This window comes from Eulemur rufifrons, chromosome 2 (assembly GCF_041146395.1).
Source record: "Eulemur rufifrons isolate Redbay chromosome 2, OSU_ERuf_1, whole genome shotgun sequence".
Lineage (NCBI taxonomy): Eukaryota > Metazoa > Chordata > Mammalia > Primates > Lemuridae > Eulemur > Eulemur rufifrons.
The window spans coordinates 47,307,270-47,324,665 of record NC_090984.1 but is presented as its reverse complement, the minus strand read 5'-3'; the positions used below and the strand labels follow the sequence as shown (position 1 = coordinate 47,324,665).

At 39.2% G+C, this 17,396-nt stretch overlaps 1 protein-coding gene across 3 annotated transcripts in view; it reads right to left on the bottom strand.

Moving 5' to 3' along the window:
- SPG11 (SPG11 vesicle trafficking associated, spatacsin) overlaps positions 1–17,396 on the bottom strand; it is a 76,939-nt gene that overhangs the window by 13,476 nt on the left and 46,067 nt on the right. For 2 of the 3 annotated variants that reach the window (XM_069483942.1, XM_069483962.1), the window contains exons 21-30: positions 15,251–15,416; positions 14,053–14,258; positions 13,680–13,788; positions 12,371–12,530; positions 11,506–11,778; positions 10,670–10,870; positions 9,889–9,996; positions 7,091–7,253; positions 4,992–5,206; positions 3,806–4,553 (exon numbers count right to left, since the gene is read on the bottom strand). In XM_069483942.1, the coding sequence (XP_069340043.1) occupies positions 3,806–4,553; positions 4,992–5,206; positions 7,091–7,253; positions 9,889–9,996; positions 10,670–10,870; positions 11,506–11,778; positions 12,371–12,530; positions 13,680–13,788; positions 14,053–14,258; positions 15,251–15,416 (2,349 nt within the window). The remainder of the gene's footprint in view (positions 1–3,805; positions 4,554–4,991; positions 5,207–7,090; positions 7,254–9,888; positions 9,997–10,669; positions 10,871–11,505; positions 11,779–12,370; positions 12,531–13,679; positions 13,789–14,052; positions 14,259–15,250; positions 15,417–17,396) is intronic. The other variant, XM_069483952.1, reaches the window with a different exon arrangement.

Sequence of the window (17,396 nt, the reverse complement as noted above, 5' to 3'; positions counted from 1 at the left end):
CAGCCTGGGCAACATAGTGAGGCACTGTCTCTACAAAAAAATAAAAAATTAGCCAGGTGTGCACGTGCCTGTAGTCCTAAATATTTGGGAGGCTCAGGCAGGAGGATCAGTTGAGCCCAGGAATTCAAGGTTACAGGGCACTATGACTGTGTCACTGCACTCCAGTTTGGGCAACAGAGCGAGACCCTATCTTGAAAAAAAAAATGAACAAAACCTCAAGGACTTGTGAGATGATAATAAAAGTTCAAAATTCATGTCACTGAAGTTTCAGAAGGAGAGGACAAAGAGTATGGTACTGAAAAAATATTTGAAAAACTTATGACTGACAACTACCAAGTTTAGTGAAACACATATACATAAACCTATATATTCAAGAAGCTCAGTGAACCCCAAATAAACCCAAAGAAGGATATATCCAGCCATGTTATAATCAAACTGCTAAAGACTAAAGACAGACCAAATCTTGAAAGCAACCACACAAATATGCACTATCTGTAGGTGAACAACAGTTCAAATGACTGCAGATTTTTTATCAGATACTATAAAGGCCAAAAGGAAATGGTACAACATTTTCAACTGCTGAAAGAAAAGAACTAATTTTCCACATCCAGTAAAAACATTCTTCAGGAATGAAGGTGAAATAGGCATTCTCAGATGATGAATAACTGATTGAAAAAACAAAAACTAAGATTATCTGTTGCTGGCAGACAGTTTTAAAAGAATTACTAAAGGAAGTCCTTCAGACAGAAGGAAAAAGAAACCAGAAGGAAACCTGGGACATTAGGAATGAAGGAAAAACAATAAAAATTGTAGATATCTTTGTCAATAAAATAGATTATTCTCCTCTTGAGTTTTTTAACACATATTTTTAAGTTAGAAGCAAATACTATAGCATTGTTTGATGAGAGTTTTTAATGCATGTAGATGTAATATAAGACAACTAGGGAACAGGTGCAGTGACTCACACTTGTAATCCCAGCATTTTGGGAGGCTAAGGAGGGTTAGCCAGAAGTTTGAGACCAGCCTGGGAGCAAGACCCCCATCTCTACAAAACATTGAAAGATTAGCCAGGCATGGTGGCACACACCTGTAGTCCCAGCTGCTTGGGAGGCTGAAGCAGGAGGATTGCTTGAGCCTAGAAGTTGGAGGTTACAGTGAACTATGACCACCCACTACACTCTATCCCAGGCAACAGAGATCTTATCTCAAAAAATACATTTAAAAAAAAGGATAACGCAGATGTAAACAGAGAACAGTAAAGTGACCTATATAGTGGTAAAGTTCCTACATTCCAGCTGAGGTGGTAAAATATTGACTCTAGACTGGAAAGTTAAAAATGTATATTGTAATCTCTAAAGAAACCAAATTAAATTATGCAAAGATACATAGTCAAAACTCATAAAAATTAAAATGGAAACTAAAAAATGTTCAAATAACACAAAGGCAGGAAAAATTTTTAAGTTTCCTTAAAAATTACAAACTACCAAAACTCACTCAAGATGAAAAAGACAACCTGAATAGTCTTGTAGTTATGAAAAAATTGAATTTGTAGTTTAAAATCTTCCAAAAAAAAAATCTGTAGGTTCAGATGGTTTTACTGGTAAATTCTACTAAACATTTAAAGAAATAACACCAATTCTACACAATGTTTTCCAGAAAATAAAAGAGAAGGGAATACTTTCCAACTCATGAAACCAGCATTATCCTGATACAAAAACAGTTCAAAAAAAATTATAAGGCTGGGCGCAGTGGCTCAAGCCTGTAATCCTAGCACTCTGGGAGGCCGAGGTGGGAGGATCACTTGAACTCAGGAGGTCAAGACCAGCCTGAGCAAGAGTGAGACCCTGTCTCTACTAAAAATAGAAAAAATTAACCAGGCATGGTGGTACGTGCCTGCAGTCCCAGCTACTCAGGAGGCTGAAGCAGGAGGATCACTTGAGCCCAGGAGCTTGAGGGTGCTGTGAGCTAGGCTGATACCACTGCACTCTAACCCGGGCAACACAGCTAGAGTGTCTCAAAAAAAAAAAAAAAAAATTATAGATCAGTATTCCTGATAAAAATAAATGCAAAAATCCTCAACAAAATAGCAAATTGATTCTAGCAATGTATCAAAAAGAATAATGCACCAAAACCAAGTAGAGTTATCTAAGTGGGGAGTGCAAGGCTGGTTCAATATTTAAAAGTCAATTAATATAATACATTATATTAATAGTCTAAAGAGGAAAAAAAAAAACACATGATGAGATCAACAGATGTAGAAAAAACATGACAAAATACAATATTGATGCATCACAAAAACTCATAGCAAACTAGGAAGAGAAGACAACTTCTTTAACATGATTAAAGTATATCTTCAGGCCGGGCGCGGTGGCTCACGCCTGTAATCCTAGCACTCTGGGAGGCCGAGGTGGGCGGATCGTTTGAGCTCAGGAGTTCGAGACCAGCCTGAGCAAGAGCGAGACCCCACCTCTACTAAAAATAGAAAGAAATTATATGGACAGCTAAAAATATATATAGAAAAAATTAGCCGGGCATGGTGGCGCATGCCTGTAGTCCCAGCTACTCGGGAGGCTGAGACAGGAGGATCGCTTGAGCTCAGGAGTTTGAGGTTGCTGTGAGCTAGGCTGACGCCACGGCACTCACTCTAGCCTGGGCAACAGGGTGAGACTCTGTCTCAAAAAAAAAAAAAAAAAAAAAAGTATATCTTCAAAAAGCCGACAGTCGGCTAGGTGCAGTGGCTAACACCTGTAATCTTAGCACTCTGGGAGGCCCAGGCAGGAGGACTGCTTGAGGTCAGGAGTTCAAGACCAGCCTGAGCAAGAGCAAGACCCTGTCTCTACTAAAAATAGAAAAATTAGCCAGGCAAGAAAAAAACGTTTAAAGAAAACACACACACACACACACACACACACACAACAAAAGCTTACAGTTAATATCATACTTAATGATGAAAGAAAGACTGAATGCTTTCCCTCTAAGAGGGATAAAAAGGGAACACTGTCCACTCTTAACCACTCCTATCTAATGTAGTACTGTAAAGCCCAGCCAGTGCAATAAAGCAAGAAATAAAAGGCATATAGATTGGAAAAGAAGTAAAATTGTCTCTATATGCATTGACATGATTGTCTATGTAGAAAATCTCAGGAATCTACAAGAGGAAAAAATTTAAAAAATATTTTTGTAGATAAAGGGTCTTGCTGTGTTGCTCAGGCTAGTCTTTAACTCCTGGGCTCAAATGATACTCCCATCTCAGCCTCCCAAGTAGCTGGGACTAAAGGTGTGCACCACCATGCCTGGCTAATTTTAAAAAAATTTTTATAAGAGACGAGGTCTCACTACCAGGCTGGTCTCCAACTCCTGGCCTCAAGGAATCCTCCCACCTCAACCTCCCAAAGTGCTGGGCTTATAGGCATGAACTACCACACCCACCCAAGAAAACTTAAAATAAGCGAGTTTAACAAAGTCATAGAATAAAAGGTTAACATAAAAATAACCATATTTCTATGTACTATTAATGTATAACTGGAATCATTAAATTTATAGATGTACAAAATAAACTGTATAGAATAAATTTCAGTGAACTAACTACAAGTCAAATGGATTCCCTCTGTGAAACACAGCTAGTTAAAAGACATAGGTGTTTCTACTTTATTAACTAGTGTATTACGTAGTTTACAGATTACCTAGAAAAAAGCTGCTGTCCCTTTAACTTCTATGTAACTATAATGGAAGAGACCCTTCCTTTTTGAAGACAGTGCCAACAGCTTCATTTAGGACACAGGGCAGTTTGATCTTCTTTACTTACTGCTTTGGACTTTCCTTAGGGGAATGCTGGGCTCCTCTTCTTCCTCAGGCAGCTCAGCACTTTGTAGGAGAGCACGGATCTCTGGGTGGAGGTCATCCACACTAGCTTCCCCTGAGGCCAGTGCTCTGCAGTGTAACACCAAGGCAACATCTCGGTTATAAAAATGAAAATACCGGCATACTCTACTGGCTTCATGCACACAGCCATCATCCAACAGGCGCCCAATCAAAAAGTTTAGTGACTCCTGCTCCTTCCAATCCAGTCTATTCTCACATGCCTCTTTGGATGGAAGGCTATTAAGTTCAAAACATTTTGATGTGTTCAGAGCAGCCAACTTGGAGAAGGAAAACTCACTGGCTAAACTATCAAAGGAAAGTTCGCCACTAGTTGAGATCTGTCGAGAAAACCTGGGCTCTATTTCCTCCTGGTTTCCTCCAAGGGTGTGCTGGGTGATGCGGCAGAGCCAGATCTGCTTCTCCAGCTCCTCCAGCTTATCCAAGGGCACCAGGTCCTCCTGGGCAAGCCAGTGCCCTGCCAGTGTGAGCAGGAGATGGCGCTCCTCAATGCTGCTCCCTCCAGGTGGGTGCTCACATGCCACAAGGGCCTGGGTTGAGAAAAAGGAAGAAGCTGCTTTGCTTGAAATGGAATTTTTCTTAAAATTCTCATGGCATTTTTTCCAGAAGTCAATTCTTGCTTGTTTCAGGGACCACTGCTCAATGTGTTTTAGAGTCTGCATTTCCTGTGTTACCTGTGAAATTTAACAAAGCAAATTTTAGCCTTTCCTGGATAAAGAAGTATCATAAATGCTAATGTTCCCTAAGTATACCATACTTGTTAAAACTAAATCAAATCAGAGAACATGGGACTTGGCTACAGATGACTCTGGATATTTTATCTGCAAAGTTAAGGTATGAAAAACAATTCTAAATTTATCTCATTGAATGGGGTTCAAGAGGAAGCCACCTAATTCTATTCAAAAGAAAATAGTTGTAGCATATCCTGCAGGCTAAACTTACATTTCAAACACACATTCTTCAGTAATGGGGATCCTAGCCTCATCCATTTCTGAAAGTAATGTGTGAAAGTAAAAAAGCCTCCTCTCCTATAAATTATGTACTTCATTTGATTCTGTTTAACACTGGTTTAAAAAGCTAAGATTTTCAGTAACTTAAAAGACTAATGATACCTCTTCAATAACCAAGCTGTCCACAGGTAATTCAGCTAATTCTGCTACCCTCCTGGCTAAAGCAAATTGTCCATCTGTCTGCAGTCTTTCCAAAATAGATCTACATTCATGCTGAAAATTTTCAATGCTATAGCTGATAATAATCACATGATTAATGGCTATGGATGTATCCTTCAAAATTTCGCTAAGGAGAGACAGCTTCTTCACATCTGGACCTGTGCCAAAGAGAAGAGGATATAAATATTTAATCAATAAAATGCTGCTATGGCATTTCAAGAGTAACTAAATAGTAGGGGAAAATATACATGTTTGTTATAAAAATGTGGTTAAAGGAAAACAAAAACCTATTTTTCTACGCTGGTTGACTAGTACAGGAAGCCATAAGGTAGCTCCTATACACCAAAGATGCCAAAAAAATGGCCCTCGAAAATCCTTAGTGGTAAAGTCTGGTTGAACTTGTCTGCCCCATAGTAGGAACTGTTAGAGATTAGCACAGGAACTCAATCTACACATCTGGCTTTATATACAGGGCAGAGGTTGGCAGCCTTCTATATAGCAGAAACATAGTAACCTTGGGAGAATTTTAGTTATTCACTCAGGCTAGTCTCATCTCTTTCTGGATTTTTCTCATACCTTGGTCAAATTTATTTGATTGACTGATTGGTCACTTGTTCATTCAATGCTGGTATCACGTGGATCAAGACATGGAACTCGTAGGACAGTTGAAACTGCAGCTGGCCGATAGCCTAAGCTCTAACATGGCACATCATATTCAGAAGGGAGCGTCACTCGCACCTCCTGACATCTACCTACTTAACCCACAGAGACCCAGCTGAGTTCTTCCTGATATCCCTGGCCAATTATTATCCTTAGTAACATTAAGAATTCTCTGCCAATATGGGCATGCTGGGGTTTTTTTTTTTTTTTTTTTTTTTGCTGGCATCATATAAACCACAGGTTTTAAAAAAAACACTCCTGTTGCCTACACACATACATGTTATACACATATACACGCAAGGCAAATCTTCTACAAAAATATAAATAATTTACTTATATGAGTAAAGTATTATAGTAGTGGTTAACAATGTAGTCAATCCTTGTAATTATTCAAAGATAGATTAACTACGGCAAACAACAGGAAATTCATTTCTGAAAAACATTAAAATTACTACAGATCAATAAAAACACCTACATGTTAAAAGAAACTATCATTTGGTCTGCATAGTAACTGACAAGTACCATCTTATATCCACTGTGTTTTGGAAACACCCCTCCTTTCTTTCTGTCATCAGGCTCACAGCCTACAATATTTGGCACTGAGCCCAACATTTTGTCAGTGTTCTGTGCAAATCTGAGCTTTCCAGTTGAACATCTGTGAGTTTATTAATATGTTTATTTATTTTTAAATCAGAGACATGGTTTCACTATGTTGCCCAGGCTGGTCTCAATCTCCTGGGCTCAAGCTATCCTCCCACCTGAGCCTCTGAAAGTGCTGGGATTATTGGCTTAAGCCACCATGCCCGCCATGAACATCTATGAGTTTAAATGTGAGAAAATAACCCTAGTAGTGAAAATGTCAGAATCTAATGTAAAGGAACAACATTATCATTCAACAAAAACGTGAAATTATCAAACATTCTAGACAATATTGGTTTGATTCAATCAGCAACAAGCTTAGAGACTGCCAATATCTGGAGGAATCTCCCAAAAATAAGCACAATTTGTCTCTGAAACTTTCAAAATGAATTATGAAACAGAGTTTGTGACCCTGAGCAATGATGACATGTTATTACTTGCCAGAGAGAAGAATGATAGGGACAGGGTAATGTACAGGCTAGCCAGGAGGAAATGTGGCTATTTGACAACTGCTTAGAATGAGAGAATTGGCTGTATTATTTATGTTTTATGCTGTTGTACTATGCTCTGAATATTTTAACCACAATTTGAAGTTACCTGTAACTTCTTCACACCCACTTATGGACTGTAAATACAATGTTGTATATCATATGCATTTTACTTTCCTAACTACCTTTCTAAAACAGTTTCAAGATAAGAAAGCTAACTTTTTGACAGCAACTTAACCGTAAGGACTGTCTTACCTTCAGAGAAGAGATGCTCTATTCCAACAAACAGTTGTAAAAGCTTCCCCAACTCATACTGGGTCTTACACTGCTGTAGCATAAATTTCAAAAGGAAACACACCTGATCCTTCAGCCATGTGGCAGGGATGACAGGGTGGGCCCTTGTGCTAGCTGTGTCAAGCTATGAAAAAAAGAGAGAGGCTCAGACAAAGTGGTTTCACAGGAATAGTAAATCAAAACCTCCAAATCTGGGAAACTCTAAGAAAGCCAGAATTCCCTCAAAAGTCATCTCCTGTCACAATGCTTCCTCAGGTCTTTTCCAAATAGCAGGAATTGGTAACCGGGCTCAGAGAACCAGTAAAAACAAGCCCTCTTCAGCAGCTTTGCACTTTGTCTCTTTATGGAAAGTCCCAGTGCAGAGAGCTGTGTGGGTGAAAGCCAGAGATGGCAAGAGTCCCAAAGACTGAAAGCTAACTATGGAGATAACTAATGTAAATACCCCCAGTTAGCGACTGCCAATTTAAGAGCCCTGTGAGTGCTATGAAATTAACTAGACATATTTCACTTAGCTTCTTTAGAGAGCTATCTAGGCCTCCCTTTTAGTCCGGAAGATTTTAAATTCAAATTATAAAGACTGCTTAGAAGGAGTTGCTTAACATTACTGAGCTGGTTCTACTACTTTGCTTATAGTTTACATTCTTGCTAGAGAAGGGTCTGAATTAAGAAGCCTGGATTTATGTCGTTTCAGTCAAATGCTAAAAATATTAATAGGAAGATGACTCCAAGTAGCAGGCTGCATTTCTACAAGTAGGTATGACAAAGGTATCTAAGACACTACAGGAAAAGGCCAATTTTAGAGACCAAGAGGAGTAGTGGTTTCCAACATAATGCTTCTTTTGTGCCTTCATTCTTGATTTTTACTTTGGCCCCTTCCTTTATATTATTTTTGGAAGACAATATTTAGTTCTTAATCACTATAATCTCATAGTTCACTTTAGACTTCACACAACACAATCATAGAAAATACCGGGTCTTTTGGTGAAATAAAAACTTAAGCTGCTGGTTTAAAAAAAATATGTATGTTGATAGGTATCCAGAAACTTATAATCATTAGCTCTGTGCCTAGTGCTGGGTTAGGCCCTAGTTTTGGCTGGATATTTCCTGCATACTTCCAATCACACTTATAAAAGTCCCTCTAAAGGTAAGTCTAATATATGCAAAGAGGCCTTTTGGTTGTGATGTAGATTTTAGAAGTGCAATACTCCCTTCAATAAAATGCCCAAGACTGCCAAGATCTTAAATCATAAGGAATGGCTTATCAAACCCTGTGTCACATTACTGCTATCTCCTTACCCCTACTTGGAATTTCATTCTCTACTCTCCTATGCCCTATGTGGTCCTCCCTGACCATTTCTCCGCCTCCTCTCTTAAATTTCAGTAGGGCTTACACATTATCTTAAAGGAAGATCATTTATGCTTTTGGAGCCTTTCCCTCACTGCAAAGTATTTAAGGGAATTAATATGGGAAAGATCGAACGTTGCAAGTGAGCTCATTATTAGCTACTATTCCTGCTTAGACACTGTTACTGAATGTTTTCTATCACCACTTGGACTGGACTTTGAGTTTTAGAAGAAGAAAATTTATAATACTTCTATTCTTCTTCTTTTTTAAAATACTTCTCTTCTTGGTTCTTTATTCTCCTGAATGTCCTTATTAAAATTAGCTGGGATTAGGACATTAGTTTTTGGTTTTTATTTACTCATTTACCTAACTCTATTGCTCTAAAAGGAGGGACTACCACAAGCAGATGATAGAACTGATTGAAGGAAAAAATGTACAGAAGTAAAGGGCTGAGGCAAGGATGGGAGCAGCTACACTGGCTCCGCTGTAGGAGGCTGGAGCAGGGGCAGTCAGGCAAGAAGAAGAAGACACCTGGGAGGTCTCCAGCCATAGAGGGTAACAGGCAGAAGAAATTCACATGCCTATTTTTTGTGATTTAGGAACCCTAGGCATATTCAAATAACTAATTTGGTATTTTCAAATATATAACTTTTAAATATTCATCACAGTTAAAACCAATGTGATTGAGAGCAAAAGCCTGTACTGAGGCTTCACTGTGATATATTTGTTGAGTAGAAATGGTATATACTTTTGTCTCATTTATTATAGAGTGCTTTTGGGGTAGAAAAGGCAAAAGTGCTAAAAAGCCCAAGCAAGACTAAAGCATATTTCCTCTCTCTCAATTTCCTCTTTTGTTTTCATAGGGCTATAAAGCTCAACATGATAAACAGGCCTTAAATGAGCATCTGAGTAGGTACAGCCTAAAATTGGCCACATAGCTCAGCATCACTTGGACAGGGACCACCAGGAGTGTTGATGAAAAAAAAAACATTATATTTTGTCAGTAAATAAAGCAGTGAGTAAAGCAGCATTAAACTCCCTTTACACCCAACACCGCTAGAGCCATTCTGGATTGGCAAAATGCAACCCATATACCACCACTTTCCTCTCTGGTGTCCACAGCAGATACCATGACTCCCTTTCCCAGTGAGCTTGGCTGCAGCACCAGGATACTGATCATAGCTGGCACATTCCATGAAACCTATCTGTTCATGGCAACTGATAAGCTACTGGAAGTGAGGCCACTGCAACTCCTGCCCTGGCTCCCCCATCTCTGGAATGGTACAAATGATTTAGTTTGAATTATGCCACATAACCACTATTCTCCTGCTGCCCTAACCCAACTACTGGCAGGCAACAGGCCATGTCAACCAATTTCAGATCAGCGAGAAAGAGAATTGTAATTCCAACTTACAGATTCAAGGCTCCTCTGGAACTCCAGAAGTTTAGCTTTGGCTTCCTTATAATTCTTGAAGAACATACACAGTTCATACATCTCCATCATTAATAGTAATGGGGAATCCTTTGAGGAAGAGTTCAAATAAAATTACAAAACCCTGAACTTAATATTTTCTCAATGAATAATGCCAAATAAGAGAATGTTAAAATGCTATTAATAACAGCTGCATCAAATTAAATCACATATGTTCAAAATAAATTTAAATTTATATTTTTTTTCTTTTGGAAAAATGATACTCAGGTGAAGTACACCTGCTCAATAATCCATTTTCTCTCTATTCTATACTTGGTTCACCACACATGGGCAGGAGACATTCCACTAGGTGGCGCTATGACATCTGTAACATACACTCCTGGATCATTGGCTCCACCGACCTACCTCACCTTCTTGCCTGTGGCATTGATCCATACATTTTATTGCTTTCCATGGGAGTTGTTCCATCAGAGAACAGGAGTTATCTGAACTATAAGTATACTACTTAAAGTACTTTGACACCTTGTGTGAGCCTTGGTTTATTAGTTTATAAAATGAGGATAAATACCCTCTTCATATGAGATTATTGTGAAAACTGACCAAAATAATGTATCAAAAGCAGTTTGCTGAATAAATGGTAGTTCTATTACCATAATCTGTTGTTGGCTAAAAAAATCCAGGGTGGGAATGAGAAAAAGTTAATGGCGGATATACTAAAAGAATACTTTTAAGCTCTGGAAAGAAATGAAGTGACTATCAATACCTTAAAGAAAAGCTGGAAACCTCTGATAAGAGTTTTGCTCTTCTGCCTTGATAACAATGTTCTCCAGATGACTGAAAGGTCCTCCAGGTCCCAGGTGTGGCCCTCTACTGAGCCCTGAATGTGTTCCATTGCTTCAGCTGCAACACTGTCCTCCACAGAAGTAATGATCCAAACACAGAGACATGGAATAGCCCCGGCATCCTGCCACCGGACAAGAAAGTTTCAGAATAAAATAACAACTGAGCCTGGATTATCTGACAAATGTACAAATGTTACAGATGGATATTTCCTGTTTAGAATAAGTCTTGTCCCTTAATTAGTCAAAAATGGCTTGAAAAGCCTTCAGACATGAAACAAACTCAAACATGAGTAAACAAGGGACTATTTCAAATTGTTCTGCAGAGTGTGGTATATCAAAAGGCCAAGAACACAGGGGGATATATGTGGAGGTCAGGGAAGTACTAAGCATAAGATAGTAGGATTGCCCTCCAACTGCTCTGCTAATTAAGGGACTGTCCAGAACGTCCCTCTTCCCTGCTAAAGGCGCCACTAAAGAAGCAGTGGTCATCTGTCCACCAAAGCATCCCTCTCTGGGACTTCCACCAAGGAATCAAGGCTCTGACCACTTAAGTTAACTGATGTCAAAGTACAAAGAAATACACTAAATGGCCCAGAACCTATCCAGAGATGCAAAAAAGTTGTAGTGACCTTGGAAACACATGCTGGAGCCTCACTATCATTGTCACCCTACTTCTGATTATCAGTCTTTTCTGTTCTTCACCACTTTTTCCATTGTTCTCTGGGTCCTTAATTTAGAGGCTTCCCATGATCCTCACCTGGAGACATGAGGCCAGGACACTGAGGATAGGGGCCTGTTGCCTCACTGCCTCAACCAGGAGCCAGTGCCAGGTGTCTGGCTCCTCTGAGCACTTGAGTAGAATTTCAAAGAAATCAGTCATCTCTTCATTGTTTCTCTGGGGTTCCTGGGAGGACTTATTGCAGACTTGATCACTGTCCATTCTGGAGGTAGACACTGAAGGCAAGTTCTCAAAAGCCAGCCTTAAGTGGTCTTGAAGGTCTGGGCTGAAGTATTTGATAAGGGATCTCACCTAAAAAGCATATAATTAAAATAGACACTCAACTTTCAGTTTCAGCTGGAACTGAACATGTTAGAGAAAAGTACAGGCAAAAAATTATTCTTTCTCACAAAGGAGGAATCTTCCTATGAGGGCTGTGACCACCGAACTACAGCTTTGGCAGAGGCAGAGGCCTGGGACAGTCTGGCTGCCAGTGGAACAGGCTCAGTGACTACTGGGGGTGTACAGGGATTTCTTCTCTCAGTATGGGGTCTTCCTGGTTGCACACCATCACATCTGTTGTTAAAGATGTTAATGTAAAACTGTGGGGAGAAGTCACAGTATCCAAAATATCCCTAAACCAACTGAAGTACACTTGCTGGGGACAGAAGCAAGTTTGTTTGTTGCCTTTGAGTGAATCTCTATATTCAATCTGGAGTCAAAAAACTTTTGAGCTCTTCAGTACCAATGACTAGTCCCTTGTCTGATGCCAACCCACTGAAATCTGAGTAAAAATAACAGTATCATATCAAACAAAAGCTATGTTTACACAACAGAAACAACACTATCTTCTGAGAAGTGTTCCAATTTCCCCTTGAATAACTGCTAACAATCAGTGGCTTACCTCTTCTGGGTGGTAGTTATGGAGTTGGCTGTGAATAATGAACTGCAGCCAATCATTTGCTTTGGCACATTCTCTAAGGTAAGACATGCTCAGTTTCATATTGTGGAGCCTGCAGAACTGTACCACTAATGCCCACTGGCTGCTAGATTCACTGGATAACCTATAATTAGAATTAGGGGTGAGAGTGGTAGAGAAAAAAACTTATTTAAAATATAGCTTTTGTGGCTGGTCCAAAAGTAGTTATCCTCAATTGATTGTTCACAGTCAGTTACAGATCAAACTCCTTGTTCTACTGTTTCCCCCTTCTCACTACTGCACTTGGCTAGTTTAAAAAAATGTAAAAAATTATACATTTATTAAAAAATTTTTAAAAACAAAAAATAGCTTTAGTTCAAACTGAAAAAACTAGTAAAAATTAAATAAATTTAACCATATTCTCTAAAAAGGCTTTCAATAAATACCAAATTTATTTATTAGATTACTTTGGAAAAAATGGACTCTTTCACCCCTACGGCAGAATAGCTTACTGGCACAATTCATTCCTTCTCCAAATCATCAACCAAGTATCTATTTATACTAGCTATGTACAGCCTTAGGAGAACTGAGAAAGCCATCACTCAAGAAATTTTTGGAGCGCTTACTTCTCACATGATTCACTTTAGAGTACTCAGAGCCTTGGCAGGTGCCTGGGCCTCCTCACTAGGGGGAGGGTACGTGTTCCTGCTGCAAGCAGGATACTGTTGCAAATGGAGTCAGTGATAGGAGGGAGAATCATGTTTCTTTTGCAGGGTCTGGGGTGGCTGTGTCAGCCCTAGTGGGATAGCATAGAGAAAACATGACATGAATGTGTAAGGAGAGGTGATTTTGAGGATAGATAGTCACCTCAGCTTCCATTATCAATTGACATATAATAAAAAGAAAAAAATTAAGGACATTGCTTAAAGTCAAATTTTGTGAGACCCATGCCACATCTTCTGGTATCATTTCAACATGTAACACTTAAAAGACTTCTCTGACCAGCAGGGGCAGGGGAGGAGACAAACCTCCTCTCCGTCTTTTGGTAAGTCCATCTCTAAAGAGGAATCCCTATTTTCCCCCTCCTTCCTCCTTTCACTGATGGTAAGATGCAATTTAAATCATTATACATTTACTGAAAACAGAGTCAGTAAATCCTGCTTTATGCTTGATGAATAAGAAGATACGGTCTAGGGGAATTTGATGAAAACACTAGAGGTGTTGAAAGACTAGGCAAACACAGGTTGGCACAGTAAGCTTGCTAAAAAAGAGGTTGGGACTGCAACTCACAAACCTCTTTATTTCCTGCTGCTGGATGCTGTTCCATGTGCCCTCTTCTAAGAGAACAAGCAATTCCTCTATGGTTGCCTTTTCACCGTCAGCCAGTTTAGGCAGTTTTTCAGCTATAAGAAACATATACAACAAAATATGGTCAAGAGAATAAGTCAGGGCGTGGGCTTTTCTATTTGATTAGTATGGCCCTGACCCATTTCAGAACCCAATTAAAGTACCCAAGAAAGTGAGATAAAGAACATACACTCTGCAGGAAAAGGATAAAAACAGGAAGATAATTGTTTCCTCCCTAGCTGCTCACTATTCAATGCCTTAGACCTATTCACCCCTTCTTATCTAAATAAAACAAGTCACACAAAGAAAAGGTGCCATACCTAGAGATTCTCTGACAAAGCTGTATTGTGCATCTTCATTTCTACACTGGTAGCTTAAAATTATATTGGCCACTTTCATATCAACTCTGAGCTTGAGGCTGTCAAGGCCAAGCAATTCTAAGAAACAAACACAGGCAGCTCCTACTGAAGGTATGTGGAAGGAGGAGAGCCCTAAAACATAGGCTTCATTGCCTACTTGCTGGATCCTGAAAAAGAAAGGAATGAAAATCACATCAGCACATGACCATTGTTTCTCACCAGGAAAAGCAATGGAATTACATCAGTGATACACAGAATGCCAGCCAGACATGCGATTTTTGGCTTCCTCCCCCTTCCCTTTTTGCCCCTTGCACACATCCATTTAGGTTCCTGGTAGCTTTTCAGTTGTCTTCTGGCTCCATGGCCCCCCATTCCCCTAGATTTACCTTTTCCTAAAACACCTAGTCATAGTCCAAATTATTCTTGCTTCTCCACCTTCATCCAGAAGACATGAAGAATTTCTGAAAGACTGCCAACTTGAGATCTGATCAACTACGAGTATGTACACAAACTACCAAGAATATCAATGCCACTTAAAATTTAAGTTTGACATCACAAAGCACATTTTAAAGGACTCATACATGCCTCTTACATACATAGAAAAATTTCTGGAAAGATGCACAAGAAATTGCATTTACTATGTGGAATGAGAATGGGAGACTGAGGGACTTTCATCTTTCATTTTCACCTTTCTGAACTATTTCAATACATTTTTACAGTACAATATGCCGTTGTTATTATAAAACAAACCAGTAAAGTAAATCTATACTTAGCTGTTTATTATAGCAAATACTCTTCCCAATTCTGCGCTTTATAAGAATGAGTTATAAAAGGATGATCTTAAATACAAAATTCACATCTCCTTATAGAATTCTTAGAGTAACTGCTAACAGCTGATAAGATCCCCTATAATTTTAAAATATTAATCTTTTTTTCCTATTGTCAAAAAATCACACACACTAAATGCCATAGAAAAGCACAAATGAAAAAAGAAAAAAAAAATCATTCAAATGTAATCACTGTTAACTGTGGTATATGTTTCCAGTACATTTTTAATGTATGTGTAAATACTACACAGATACGCTTTTTTTTCTCTACTAGAAATATAAAAAACAGATATGCCTTTTTTAAGAGTAAAAATTATATTTTAAATACTCACAGCTGCTTGGGAGTCTTGCTCTTGGTTAATTCCTGGACCAGAAAAGTACCAAATGCAAATGATGGCCTTCCATGATGTAAATAATAAGCAAAATTCAGACGTTCCACTATAGCATATTTATTAACCAGGTCAGGGCTAGAGAAATGTGGGAGATGACTCGATGCATCTGGGAGGGAAGTAGAGCAGTATTAATCCTCTGCACTTCACCACAGTTAATTTCAGATTTTGCACATGGAAAACTTAACTCTCCAATGGTAAAACAAAACAGGGTCGGGGGGGATAGCTCATGCCTGTAATCCCAGCATTTCGGGAGGCTTAGGCGAGAAGACTGCTTGAGGTCAGGAGTGCGAGACCAGCCTGACCAAGAGCAAGACACCATCTACACAAAAAACAGAAAAATTAGGTGCGGTGGTGTGCCTGTAGTCGCAGCTACTCAGGAGGCTGAGGCAGGAGGATTGTTTGAGCCCACAAGTTTGAGGTAGCAGTGAACTATGATGAGGCCACTGAACTCCAGCCTAGGCGACAGAGCAAGACCCTGTCAGAGGAGAGGAGAGAGGAGAGGGGAGGGGAGGGAAGGGGAGAAGAGAAGAGAAGAGAAAAAAGAGTTGCTACAATCATTTTGTATCACTATATCACTCTGAACCCATCAAAATCTAATAGTTTTATTTTACTTCAACGTATAAAGGTAACCCTCATTTTATACAAGGATGTGTACTTGAGAAGCTACATAAAAACTCTTGCAATAAATAATGCTTTTTACTCCCACTAAACTTGTAATTTTAGTTGCTTTTTTCTTTTCTTGGAGACTGTCTTAGGAGAGTACTAATGCACTGTAGAGCTGTCTCTGTGTATAACCTGCTGAGTGCTTTGGATGAGTCTTTTCTCTGGGCTTCTGTATCCTTGTAAATAAAATGAGCACATTAGGCTAGATGATTTCAGAGGACTGGGCCAGGTGGAGTGCTCCATGATATTTTGTTAAAGGAAGCTTCCTCCTATGAGGGCTGTGGCCACTGAACTACAGCTTTGGCAGAGGCAGAGGCCTGGGACGGTCTGGCTGCCAGTGGAACAGGCTCAGTGACTACTGGGGGTGTACAGGGATTTCTTCTCTCAGTATGGGGTCTTCCTGGTTGCACACCATCACATCTGTTGTTAAAGATGTTAATGTAAAACTGTGGGGAGAAGTCACAGTATCCAGAACATCCCTGAACCAACTGAAGTACACTTGCTGGGAACAGAAGAAAGCGGACTCAGGACTGACCTCTTAGAGGGCAATGTGAGTGCAAAAGAAAAAAAAATTTATCTTTTTAGAGAAATTCAAAGTCAGATGATATATTGGATGCAAGTACAATCATCCCTCAGTATATCCACAGAGGACTGGCTCCAGGATACTCAAAAGCTGTGGGCTGGTCAAATATGGCCTTTATTACGTTGATGTACATTCCTTCTATATCTAATTGATTGAGAGTTTCTATTATGAAAGTATGTTGAATTTTGCCAAATGCTTTTTTCCGCCTCTATTGATATGATTATATGGTTTTTGTCCTTCATTCTGTTAATGTGGAATATTATATTTACTGATTTACATATGTTGAACCATCCTTATAGTTGTTTTCATTCTATATTTGAGGATCTTTTAAGTTCACAACGGCAATAATCAATAACCCTTTAGCTGTAAAATCTCTATAAATCTGCAAAGGGAGCTTTTTAATTCATTCACAAAGCTCATTATACAATGAAATCCCTTCTGACATATTTGTGTGAGTCTTCTATTCACCAAAGCCAACTCACCTTTCTCCAACAGATAATCTGAAAAGAACATATTTTTCTCCTTATTAATAACCTCCCACACTCTCATTTTGTTATCACTAACTTTCTGATGCCATATTTACAAGGCACCTAATTATCCAAATGATGGTACCATCTTTCTAAGACCGGCAGAATAGCTAAATTTATTTATTTATTTATTTTTTATTTATTTTTTTTTTTTGAGACAGAGTCTTGCTCTGTTGCCCGGGCTAGAGTGAGTGCCGTGGCGTCAGCCTAGCTCACAGCAACCTCAAACTCCTGGGCTTAAGCAATCCTACTGCCTCAGCCTCCCGAGTAGCTGGGACTACAGGCATGCGCCACCATGCCCGGCTAATTTTTT